Source organism: Nuphar pumila, chromosome 4 (assembly GCF_984573655.1).
Source record: "Nuphar pumila chromosome 4, dmNupPumi1.hap1.1, whole genome shotgun sequence".
Taxonomy (NCBI): Eukaryota; Viridiplantae; Streptophyta; class Magnoliopsida; order Nymphaeales; family Nymphaeaceae; genus Nuphar; species Nuphar pumila.
The window spans coordinates 115541555-115555288 of NC_143252.1; the positions used below are offsets into that span (position 1 = coordinate 115541555).

The following is a 13734-nucleotide window of genomic DNA, read 5'->3' on the forward strand; positions in this document are numbered from 1 at the left end:
AACTATGCATTAAGTGACATGGACTATATAGAATACGCATTTGAAAATGCACTTGATCAGATTCTGTTAGGCAGCCACCACAAAAGGTGGTATGTAGGGCCAATGAAAATGATTAAGCACATGAAAAAGTGCTAGTCTGTGGCCTTTGGCAGTTAGGCTCAGATTAGGTAGTTTGACGTATTATGGGTTTGCGAAATATTTTATGTTTGTGACAAATTAGTTGCAAGTGAGCGACTGAAAAGCTTGCGGTGGTAAGAAAGAACAGTCGCGTCACACTGACTTACTGAAGAAATAGGCTTGTGACACATAACATGACACGTTAAAACCATTGAAAAAATTTAAAATAATTAAATTTTTAGTATTTTTATATTTATTAAAAAAAACCTATTTAGGCATGAAGCCTATCGATTTTTCTGCTGATACGGTGAGTATGATCCGATACACACCGATACCGACAACATTGGTCCAAACAGTGCTCAATAGAACCGAGCCCAAGCCCAAGCCCAAGCCAAAGCCAAAGCCCAAGCCAATGCCCGAGCTAGCGGCTCTTTGTGCACTTTGGACCACTGATGCCGTTGAGGCGTGGGAATAACTAAAAAATATGAAGGGCAAATAAATAAATTTGGTGTCATATTTCATTCGGATCCGATACCCGGCTTGTCGCGTGTATTTTTTAGTCATTAGCGGTTTTTCCGTTACCCGAAAAAAAGACAGCCAATGCGAAAAGTCCTCAGCCATTCCCAACGCGCTTTTTTTCTCCCCTTTATAAACTAGGAAACTGCATGAGGCATCCTCTCTTTCTCTGAGAGGCTGCGTCCCACGCGGTCTCTCCCTGCACAACCAGCCCACGTTCTCCTCGGCTCTTACATCATCATCATCTTCTTCTTCTTCTTCTTCCCCGTGCTGGGTTCTTGCTTCCATGGGTTCCCAGAAAATCCTGTTCTTCGTCGCCTTCGGACTCTCCTTTGTTCTTAGTTGCTTTCCTTTGGGTTCCGCCAATGGAGTTCTCACAGTCAGGAGCAAATTCGCGGGACTGAGAAGCCAATTCGGTCAGTTGAAGGCGCACGATGGCCACAGACACGGCCGGATGCTCGGGGACGTCGATATTCCCTTGGGCGGCATTGGCCTTGCTACTCAGACCGGGTGAGTCTGGTTTCGCGTTTCTTCTTTTCGGATCGTTTCCGTCCTTCTGCTTCATTCGACTGCGAATTGTAGTTTGTTTTTCTTTTTTCACATTCTTGAGTTTCTTTCTCGTGGAATGGTTCGTCGCTTGTTTTTCACCGTATCTCTGAATCCTGCGTTTGATCTGGGTAAGAGAATTTTGTTGTAGATTAAGTTTTTTGAGATTCAAGTCGTTTTAGTGTCGGTTTCTTTGCAGTTTCTTTAAATGGTGGGTTTGATTCGTTGGATTTTTGGTTTTGTCTGATCGTTCTTTGTTGGTGCTAGGCTGTATTATACTCAAATCTGGCTTGGCAATCCGCCGACTCATCACTATGTGCAAGTTGATACAGGAAGCGATCAACTTTGGGTGAATTGCATCCAGTGTCAGGATTGTCCGAAGAAGAGCGGTCTTGGGGTATTTTATTTCGATTTCTGTCTTCGGAATGTCTTCTTTTGCTTTCAAATAATTGGAAGCAATTCTTTTTAATTGTTTGTTCCTGGAACTTTTATCTACGTTACATTATTCTGCACTTTCAATGCCCATCCTCAAAATATTTGTTGTTGCAACCGAGCTTCGAGTCATGATAACCTCACGATGTTCGTCGTGGTCGATCTTACGTTATGAGTTTGCATGCTGATGTGCTACTTCCTTTCTGTTTCATGATTATAGTGTTGGTCTGGTCATGTTTGGAAAATACATTGCTATTATTTGTTTAGATAAATGAAGGATGGTAGTCTTGTGGTGAATTATAGAACAGTAACAATATTTGCAGAATGACATATGTTGTGTTGACTGTAACCCAAATTTGTCTGCCCATGTCGAAACTTTTGTGTGTGTGATGTTGTTGGGGTTTCAGTTTAGTTTATGGTTGCTCTTTGACTGTTGGGTTCTGAAGTTCACTAGAGCATGCTTTTGGTACAGTTGGAGTTGACTCTTTATGATCCAAGCGGTTCCAGCACTGGGTCTTTGGTTTCGTGTAAGGATGATTTTTGTTCACTGCTTTATAGGGGCCAAGTTTCGGGCTGCACTCCTACTCACCCTTGCGAATACTATTTGCGATATGGGGATGGTAGCACAAGTACGGGCTACTTTGTAGAGGATTTCATACAGTACAATCAAGTAACTGGCAATTTCCAAACAAGCCCTGTCAATGCAAGTGTGGTGTTTGGGTAAGTTTTCTTATAGAATTCATCAATTAAATATGATCTAGCAATGTAAAAATACTTGTGTGTACTAGGAATATGGTTTCTTTGAATCCCCTGCCAGGTCATATAATGAAAATAAGGCAGTTGATATTTTATTTTTTCTTCTAAGTTATAATCTTGATACTTTATCTGATCTTGTGTTAAATTGGTGTTGAATTATGTCATAGACATGCATTGTACTTATCAGGAAAATATAATCAATTATAATATGACTGAACTGTTATGTTTGAAAGAAAGAGTCGCAAAGGAAAACCCTGAGATGATCAGGCATTGTTGTTTAATGGTTGCTTAGGACTCTTGTCAACCATAACATATATATTACCCATGAGGGCTTTGTTCACCAAGTGTTATGTCGTCACAACTTCGATACCCTCGGGTATATGAATTGTTGTATAACTGGTAGGAGGTCTGCCTAACCCCAACTTGTGTATCCCCCAAAAGAAAAACCATTGTTAATATATATATATATATATATATATATATAAAACCGGAATACCCCTCAAGGGTATTCCTGTCATTTTAGTTGTAATAGGCGTCAGCCCATTAGGGGCTGACTATGTTTTTTGTTTTATTATTTTTTTGTACCTTTTTTACTTTTGATAAAGTGATTGGGCAGCTCCAACTAGCTGTTGGAAACGGTCACAAATGTGACCGTTGGGAGCAGCCCAACAGCTAGTTGGGCTGCTCCCTTGTGACTCTTTGTATTATAAATAGGCCTCTAAGGACCATGTATTTTCTATGCTTCTATAGAGCATTTCTATGCAATACAAGAATATTTTGACCCTTGTGTGGTTGGTGTGGTTTGATCAATCAAGTATTTTTCTTGATTGATTGTGTTCTTGCAAGTCCATAAGTGACGCCTCTTTATATTTGCTCCATTTCATTACATGGTATCGAAACTTTGGTGCTCTTGAGGTATTATTCATTCGGATAATATCAAGAGGAGGATCATGAGCTTGGTAGAGTATCGGTTCGTGGATCGTTGCATCGTGAAGCGCAATATCGAAGAGCTCCTCAACAAATCTTGTGTTATCTTCCTCTCTCTCTTTCCTCTCCTTATTGTAAAACATGGAGAATGAAAGAGAAGTGATCGTCTTCATTCCCGTGTGACTCAATGATACGAACTATGTGATGTGGGCATCCATAGCGAAGAACAAAATATGGGAAAAGGGTCTATGGGGTTTGGTTGATGATACCGAAAGAGCGCCTAAATTCATTCTTATCAAAATTGAGAATGGAAATGAAGTAGCTCTTCAAGAGAAGAAATGTCTAAGGTCATCTCCGATTATGAAAAGAAATGGAAAGAGTGGAGGATGTGTCATTCCAAGACAATCGGATGACTCATTAATAGTGTGGACATCCACAAGTGCTCTAGCTTAACAAAATTTGATTTCGCTAGTGATGCATGAAAATATCTTAAAGATATGTATAGTCTCAAGGATATTGCTCACATATATAATGTGCAAAACAAAGTGAGAACTATGACCTAAGGAGAGATGAGCATTAGAGAATATTACAATGCACTCTCTCTTCTTTGGGATGAATTGACTCTTCTTGAGCCAAAATGGCATTGCCCCCAAGATGTAGAACTTCATGAAAAACAAATTAAAACAAAACATTTATACCAATTTGTTAATGGGATTAAACCTGAATTTGAAGGGACCGAGTCGGCCCTCCTTCATAGAGGAGGTGTACTTATCATAGTTGAAATTCTTGAAGAGTTAACTATGGAAGAAAATAGGCTGAAAAACCATCCACCTCAAAGGATGAAGAATTCGTGCTTGCTAAGTCAAAGCCCGAAAACCATATTAGGAGTTATAAACCTCCTCACTTTGTAAAAAATAAAAATGAAAGAAATTCCAATGACTATGGAAGAAGTTAAAGCGATAAAAGAAGTGATCATGAATACAAGAAGGGTGGCAAAATCATATGTTACCATTGTTATGAACCGAGACACATCAAGCCATTTTGCCCCAAAAGAAGGAAAGAAGATCAAAGACATGACAAAAGGGTTGCTTTGGTGGGACCATCCTTTGAAAAAAATGGTGTAGACGACACCAAATGCATCGGCTCATTGTATTTGGCGCAACTAATGGAGGCGCTACAACCAATGTTCAAAAATCAAGCTTCTTCCTTCTCGGGGGTGGTCGTATCCATAAGTGGTGACCCTGATAAGACTTCTTGGATCCTTGACTTCGGTGCCTCTTTCTATATGACTCCAAATGAGTTCATATTATTCAAATGTCATACTAACCCAAATAACTCTTATGTTTCAACCGCCGATGAAACTTCCTTAAAAATTAAAAGTTTTTGGGGTTTTTAAAAAAAACAAACTTTCTTTATATCAAATATTAGAGTAGTACCAAAATTGAATTTAAATCTTATATCTATTTTTCAAATTGCGGATCATGGATGTAAAGTTTTGTTTCCATCTAATGATTGTTTAATACAAGATCTCCAGTATGGGATGCCGATTGGGCGATGCCATAGAAGAGGAGATCTCTATGTTAAAATGTAAAATACATATATATATATATATAATAATATATTTATATATTATTATTATATATATTTTTGTAAATATAATTTTTAATTTTTTTCTTTCATTTTCTTTTTATTTATTTATTATCTATTTCTCATGGAACTAGATAATAACTATTGGTCAAGTATGCATAGTCGTTTGACCTAGTCCAATGGCTACAAGGAGAGCTGCTTAAGAGCTCTCCTCTAACCCCTTCTCACTTGTATAAATAGGGGTGCATCCCCTAATGTAAAAATACTCTCAATGCTTTTTGTGCATTTTCTTGTTATTAATAAAGTTTTATTATTTCTTTTTATGTTATTCCATTTATACCCTTTTGTGGGTCTTGTCTAAAGTGTCTTTTAGACACTTCTTTTGAGTGATTCAAATGCATTCATGGAAGACCATTATTTCATTACATGGTATCAAAGCGAGGGAATTTTTAGATCTTGAAAAGCTTTTGCCTCGATGTCTGTGCTTCACTTGCAAAGGTGTGTTATCACCTTATTCTTGCAAAAAGTGTTTCATCACTTGGCAAATAGTGTTTTATCACTTCATTTTCGGCTACAAGAAGATTCGTTTAAAGAAAGGAGGACTTGAGCTACAAAATAGTATTGTATTCTCTCTCTCTTCTCTTCTCTTTACTCTCTTTCTTTTTCTTCTCCTAATTTCTTCACAAAGATGGATGACAATGATAAGATCACTATGATACCCATGAAGTTAAATGATACTGTAATGACCCCAACTCATACCCCTTGAAAATGCAGATTTTTTTTTAACCATTGCGGAAACATTCTCAGAGACCTGGGGCCTTTACAGTTTCACTTACCATTGGATAACTCAACCAACCACAAGGGATCTTACATTTATCACCTCAAACCATAACAACTTATTATTTATTAATTAAGAAAGAAAGAGTGTTTAAACAATAATTGAAAGAGACATATCAGAGTTATTTAAATGACATAAAAGTAAATAAGGAAAAACTGAGTCATGCTATCCCTCTGTGAACTGTCTAGCAAAAGTGTGATACTCGTAGCTCTCTCAGAAGCTAGTCGCTTCACTGATCCTCTGCGGCTGCGAAAAACCACAGAAGTAGGGGTGTCAGAACCGAAATTCTGAGTACAAGTACCTCTAATGAAACAAATGAGCAAAAGAATAAAAACAAAAATTCATGCAATATTTTAGAGAAATACAATTATGACATTTACATAATTCAATTTAAGCATCCATGCAATATGGAACAATTACTAAGCATGAGAGAACATTAATAAATGTCAGAGATCACAATTTAAGTAACCAAGACATTTAACATGCATTAGGAATCAAACAACATGCACCACCAACATGTAACATTTAAGGGAACAAGTAAACATGCATGATCTAATGCATAACAGGAATATGCATGACTTAAGTGCAATGCATGAGTAAATTATTACCTCTTATTAGAATTTTCTTTTCATATGCACGTCCCTATTAAATTCATACAATTTAAGTTTCTCTTTTTAATTACCATTGCTCGCGGATATACCAAACATATAAAATCTCTGAGGTCAAGTTAGGTTCCTAGGGTAGCTTAACACATAATTTATATTTTATTATTAGGTTCCAAACTCAACCCTCGACCGATATCAGGAAATAACATAATCCATCAGAATATTAGAAATCAACCTCTAATGTCGGAGACACCATGAAAATCAGCATCTACTGGCGCCACTTTCTTGGTATACCAAAACAACAGCTGTATCTACACACCACCCCCAGGCAAAGTGGCGGACTCTCCCTAAAACTGTGGCCAGGAGAAAGAACCTCAATATCGGGTTCAGGGATAATAAATAAATCGCACAAAGTTTTTGTATCCTCGTGGTCCCCCAAAACCGCAACTCTAAGAGTCCGTACTCCTGTCGAGACACTCTAGAAAGTACATTACACTGTTATTTTATTTTTTTTATATTAGATTATTATCATCCTATTTCTTTAATTTGCAATTCAGCATGCATACAAAGGCAACAACTTGCATCTATCCCTGCGAGAGCCATCACGGGACTCTCACCCATGGAAACAATAGAATAATGCAATAAAAATAAATGTGATTTTTGTGATGCATTTAAAATAAATAAATGAGCAAACCACAACTCGAGGCCCACCCAGCCCACGATGATTCATTTTGATCATCGATGCACCATATGCAAAAACCATAACACTGGGCCACATATAAAACAAATCACGTACTTTCTAAATGTACATCCATATATACCAATTTAACCAATTAACAATGTGCATGAAATATAGCAATCATATGCATGTGTTCACTATTCATGTGTATGTGCTTTCAGGTGACCAAACCACAAATATGCTTTTATTCATGAATTAACTTAATTTGAGCGAGTGAACATTCAGGCACTTATGTACATGCGAAACATGTTAAATTATGTATATATAAATATATATATACATATACTTATATATATACATACGTATATATATATATACATATATGTATATATATATACAGTTTTTTTCTTTTTTGATTCTCAAAATACCTGATAGGGGTATTTGGGTAAAATCCCCACGTAACCCCTTTTTCCTTTTTCTAATTTTTTTTTCTTCTCTTTTTCTTTTTTCCTTTTCTTTTTTCTTTTTTATTTTTACCTTTTTGTAAGACCACAAGGGCCCCACTCATGTAGTCGTTGGGGCCCCAAGAGTCATATTTATGACCATTGGGGCTCCCAACGACTACATGGGAGCCCCTTGTGGTCCCTTCTTCATTGCTCCCTCCTCTATAAATAGAAGAGGTTTTCCTCTTGTATTGTAAGGGTTGTTCACCCTCTTTTTCCTTCTTCAATAATATCCAACTAACTTTTGGTCATTTTTCCCTTTTGTGGGTTTTTGTATACACTTTTAGTGTTTGTGTTCTTGGCTCTTGGAATCACTCTTAAAGAGTGATTTGCCCTTCCATATGTCACGTCCGAGTATCAGTTGGCGGATTTCTTCACTAAAGCCTTGTGTGCTCCGCGTTTCAACTTCCTTCTTAGCAAACTCTCGGTCATCCTGCCCTAAGTTTGAGGGGGGGGGGGTGTTAAATTATGTACATAATCATATAATGGAATATATATATTTTATATATATATATATATATGGTAATACATATACATATATTAATATATATGTACATGTATCTACTTATTATATATATAAAATATATATTTCTATTTGTTTAGCCGTAGAAGTAGTTTAGTCTTTTCCTCTTTTTTACGCACATTCACTTTATGAATGTGTTTGTAATTTATTTTTAGTTTTCTTTTTCTTTTATTTTTATTTCTTTTATTTTTGTACCTAAAGGTACCTTGGGGGGCCCACTCAAATAGACGTTGGCCCCCTCCAACGGTCACATTTGTGACCGTTGGAGGGGCTCCAACGTCTATGAGTGGAGCCCCTCCACGGCTCCTTTTGTGTGGTTATAAATAGGGGCTCTCCCCTTTGTATTCCTTCATGGCTTTGAGTCAAAGCCCAAGTACTCAATAAATTGATTCCATTATTTTTATGCCTTTGCGCATTTGTGGGTTATTTGTGAGTTGTGCTTTTGTGCACAAGTGTTCTAAAGTGTTCTTATTGTGCATTCGTGGCGGGTTTATTGTCAAGAATATTAAGGTCTTGATCTTAGTATCTTATTGGAGATATTTTTACAGTTACAGGTTCGGCTGAACCCAGCCTGCTGCACCTAAACAGGTGCAACAACTGCTGCATATCCTACTTAACAGGGCAGGCTGCATCCGCTGTGCTCAGCAGGGTATAACACCCAGCTGTCCATCCAAAAGATGGTAGCCGACTGGGGGGGGGGGTTTGCAGACCCAAGCCAGGCTACATAAGCCTGCTGTTTTCTTTTTTTTTTTCCACTTAACAGAAATTTGAAATTAAGATACACCACACTCATATTAACCTCTTTTTTTTTTTGCAAAGGAGAAAACCAAGTATTCCTTCGTAACAGTCATCAGACCAACATGACCATGTCTTATAGAAAAAGTTACATACCACAGGAGCAGTGCATTACAAGCAAACAACAAGAACTGTGAAAACCCAAAGACAAACCCACCCAGCCTTACACGCCCCAACCATGTTAAAGTAACGACAACCCCCATGTTCCAGCAAAATTCGATCCTGAGCCTTCAGCTTGACACAAGACCCTGACCATGTGGGTAACCAATGCAGTGGTAAAACCAGAGACACATTGTGTTGGGCATGTATCTCGTTAGACACTTTTCCAAGTATCATCAGATTAACAAAACACTCTTCTTGTCCTTGCTGTTATTCAAAAACAACACCTTAGCAATATATATATATATATATATATATATATATATATATATATATATATATCAGTGCCATGCCCGATAGTTTTTATGCAAATGATATAAAGTTCATACAAAAACATAATAAAAATATAAGAATTTAAAAGAGACCTACATCTTTTATTCCTTGAAACTTACACGTATTTGGAAGATTAATAAGTTGAATATATGTGTTCAAATTTGAGACACAAGAAAATATGAGAATATCTAAGCTTCTTTATCTAGTTTTTTTTTTTAGAATTTGGAGTCAAGACGATGTGATACATCAATCACAACATTGAAAACTTTACAGAACATAGGGAAGAGGGATGCAATTACACTCATATGCGGTTTTATTTTGAAAAAGTGTTCAAACAAAAAAAACGTTAATTTCAACCATGGATCATTAGGGTGACTATTAAAATTTACCCTCTTCCCATTGGATTCACTAAACTATTGCATAAAAACGAATTTGTGCTCCTTTTCTCATTCGAATTCAAAAGGGAAACCCGTACCTTAACCGAAGATCGAAAGAAAGACAAAAAAGAATGGTTGCAAGCACCGAACAGTTGTTGATGAGGAGATCTCCTTCTTCCTCCTCTCTTTCTCTTCTTTTCTCTCTTCTCTTTCTTTTCCCCTTTCCTTTTTTTTTATAAAGTGAGGGAGAGGGGGTGACGTTCCCCCTTCTCCAGCCCTTTCTAAAAGGGATGGAGAGTTCTCAATATGAGAACTCTCCCCTAGTTTCCAAATTTTTAGAAACTTCCCATGACTTTTTTTCCACATTTGGTATATTTATTTATTTTTAACTTACCAATTCTTTTAAAACTCTCATAACCTCTCTTAAGTAAGAATAAGGAGTCCTACTCAGCCCTAAACTGTATTTTTGAAATTAATAAAATTAATTAATAATTAATTAACAATTAATTAAATAAATTTCGAATTTCCAAAGTTAGTTTAATTACTCTATGAGTCTTTTTAACCCTAACTAACTTTATTTTAAAGTTTTAAACTGCATTTAAAGCTAAATTGTTTTTGGACATGGATTTGGATCCGGATCTAAAAATCCAAATCCATATCCAAAACGAAATTGGGTAAAAAATCTGGATTAACCCAGATTAAAGTAGGTCTTAAATAATATCCAAATCCATAATAATTCGGATCATATGCATTGGATCCAATCCGATTCACTTCGGATCCAGTTCGACAAACTGCTCAATTTTTAAAAAAATACGATTTTCGGGCCAAACGAAACTCAAATTAAAAAAATTAAAATATCATTGCACTCAGAATTCTGAGACGCATCCGACGACATATTACACGAATATCGAATTCCGAATTTCGCTCGAAAATAACTCAATTTTCGCTCGATTTTTGCTTGAATTTAAAGGTCAAAATTAAAACTTTTTATCTCGCTTTGATTGGCTCGTTACGACCTTGTCGATGGGACCGGAGCCAAGCCCAGACTCAAAAACATCGGTCTAAATAACGGGTCCAATCGATTTTTCTCTCAAACTTAGCTAAATTTTCGAGAAATCATAATTTGCTAAGTGTGAAAAAGCACGATATTACAGATACTAATTATGTAATGTGAGCTTCAATTATGAAGCACCACATATGGGGAAAAGGTTTACGGGGAATAGTGGATGGTTTCGATTCAAAACCTAAACTATCTCTTATCAAGAAAGAATGTGATAAAGAAGTTCCTCTAACGAAAGAGGAGAAGATCAAGGCTTTAGCCTCATATGAAAAGAAATGGAAAGAGTGGAGGATGGGGCATGCAAAAATGGCTTATTAATAGCGTAGACATTAAAAAATGCTCTAGCCTCACTAAATTTAAACATGCCAATAAGGCATGGGAATATCTTAAAAATATGTATTCTCTTAAAGATATTGCTCATGTGTGCAATCTACAAGAAAAAGTTCTGAGAATGACTCAAAAAGACAAATCCATTTGTGAATATTACAATGAGTTGTCCGAACTTTGGGAAGAATTGGCTCTTTTAGAGCCAAAATGACATTATGCCGAGGATATCGAGTTTCGCCAAAAGCAACTCGATGTGAAATACTTTTACCAATTTGTGAACGGTTTAAGGCCAAAATTTGAATCCACAAATTCCTACTATTATGGATACTATTGAAGAACTTACTATGGAGCAAAATCGACTCAGAAAGAGTACTCCAAAAGTTGATGATGATTCTGTTTTAGCAGTGTCTAGACCAGGAAATCATACTCGCACTTATACGTCGCCTCATTTTGAAAGACAGAGTGGTGAGTTTGACAAAAGAAAAGTTATTTGTCATCATTGTTATGAACCGGGGCATTATAGGCCTCAATGTCCAAAATTAAAAAGAAGAGACGAAAAGAGGGCTGCATTTGTTAAAACTGAGCTAAAAGATCAGGATGCACCTATATCTATGGCTCAACTAATGGAGATTCTTCAACCTCTTCTCAAAGGGGTATCCTCTTCAACTGAAGCCTTAACTGGAGCGACAGTCGCATCTGTTTCCGGTCCAGGTAACTTCCCTTGACTTTTAGATTCTAGTGCCTCGTTTCACATGATCCTAAATGACAAAAGTATATCCAAATACATTAAAAACAACTCAAGTATATCAAAGGTTTTTAGAGCTGATGAAACATCTCTTGAATTAAAAGGAGTAGGATGTTTTGAAAGTTTTCAAAAATCCAATTTTTTTTGTATTCCAGAGGTTAGATATGTTCCTAAACTAAATTTGAATCTCTTATCTGTGTCAAAAATATCTGATTATGGATGTAATATCTCCTTCTCTTCTAATGGTTGTTGGATACAAAATCGCCAATCAGGGAAGCTGATTGGAAAAGGCCAAAGAGAAGGATGACTATATTACATGGACTTTTTGGAATTACCCAAGAATGTATTTTGCTTAAATGTTCAGAGATTAGAAACAAAGTTATGGCATAAAAGACTTGGCCATCATCGTATGTCTAAAATTCAATACTTTCCAAATTTGAGAAAATTTTAAAATTCTGAAAGTTTTTCTTGTAAAGACTGCATTCTTGATAAAATGAAAAGATTACCTTTTTCTAATAGAACTTTTGTCTCTACAAAACCTCTTGAGTTAATACATTCGGATGTTTGGGGACTTGCACCATTTATCTTTAAAGGCGGTTATGCGTATTATGTCATATTTGTTGATGATTTTTCTAGACACACTTGGATTTATTTTCTTAAACATAAATTCAAAGTTTTTACTCACTTTCAAATGTTTCATAAGATGGTTGGTTGCAAACAAATTTCAAAGTAATATTTCCACTTTTCGCACTGATTCATGGGGGGAATTTATGTCTAAAGAATTCAAACACCATCTTAATCTATATGGCATTACACATCAACGATGATGCCCACACACTCCATAACAGAATGGTCTTGTCGAACGTAAGCATCGACATATTATGGAAACTACTAGGACCTTACTAATTGCAAATCACATTTCAAAAAGGTTTTGGGCTGAGGCTGCTTTAACTGCCACCTATCTCATTAATAGAATGCCATCTTCCTCATTAAGGAATATATCTCTAATAGAAAAACTTCTCAATTTATCTCCTGATTATTCTAGATTAAGAGTCTTTGGCTGCAAATGTTTTGTATTTACAAACAAAAATAATAAATTTCCTCCTCGTGCAATCTCATGTGCCTTTTTAGGATATACTGAAAATAAAAACGGCTACAAGTGCTTTGATCTTCAAAATGAAAAATTATATGTATCAAGAAATGTATCTTTTTTAGGAAAAAAAATGCTTTTGAAAGTGAAAAATCCAAGGATATTACTGAATATTCCTTTTTAATTGATTTAACTTCAAAATCTAGTGAATGGGATTTTGAGTGTAACTTTGACAATAATCAAAGTTCTATTACCTTTGACAATAATATTGATAACGAAGACCAAACCTACAGGGATGTTGGTCTACAATATTCAAGACGAAGAGACAACGAGCAAAACCCTCCATATGCATTAGAAAAGTATTCTAAAGTTCCCCCCAGAAGGACTTCTAGAATCTCTAGACCCCCGAGAAAATTTGTATCTTACGAATCTTTTTCACCCACGTATAGGGCAACTATTGCATTAATACAATCTTATGTTGAACCCTCGTCCTATTCTGAGGCAAAAAATCATATAGAATGGATTAAAGCTATGAAAACAGAACTGGATGCATTAGAAAAGACCAACACATAGTCTATTCAAGACATTCTTCTAGGAAAGAAACCAATAGGCTGTCAGCGGGTCTATAAAATCAGAACTAAAAGTGATGGGACCAAAGGTTATGCTCAATAATATGGCATTGACTATGAAGAAACCTTTGCCCATGTGGCCCATTGCCCATATGACCACTGTTAGAACTGTAATTGCCTTGGCTTTTATTAGAAAATGACCTATATTTCAAATGGATACCAAAAATGCCTTTTTTAATGAAAGTCTCGTGGAAGAAGTTTATATGGACGCCCCGCCTGGTGTTAGTATTCCTAAGGGTAAAACTCTTAG

General features: G+C 36.2%; 1 protein-coding gene across 3 annotated transcripts in view; it reads left to right on the forward strand.

Moving 5' to 3' along the window:
- Window positions 1-824: 824 nt before the first annotated feature.
- The window catches only part of LOC149840716 (aspartic proteinase 36-like), a 71125-nt gene continuing 58215 nt past the window's right edge, over window positions 825-13734 (forward strand). For all 3 annotated transcript variants that reach the window (XM_090003280.1, XM_090003281.1, XM_090003282.1), the window contains exons 1-3: window positions 825-1143; window positions 1447-1576; window positions 2084-2331. In XM_090003280.1, the coding sequence (XP_089859406.1) occupies window positions 920-1143; window positions 1447-1576; window positions 2084-2331 (602 nt within the window). In that variant the 5' untranslated portion in view covers window positions 825-919. The remainder of the gene's footprint in view (window positions 1144-1446; window positions 1577-2083; window positions 2332-13734) is intronic.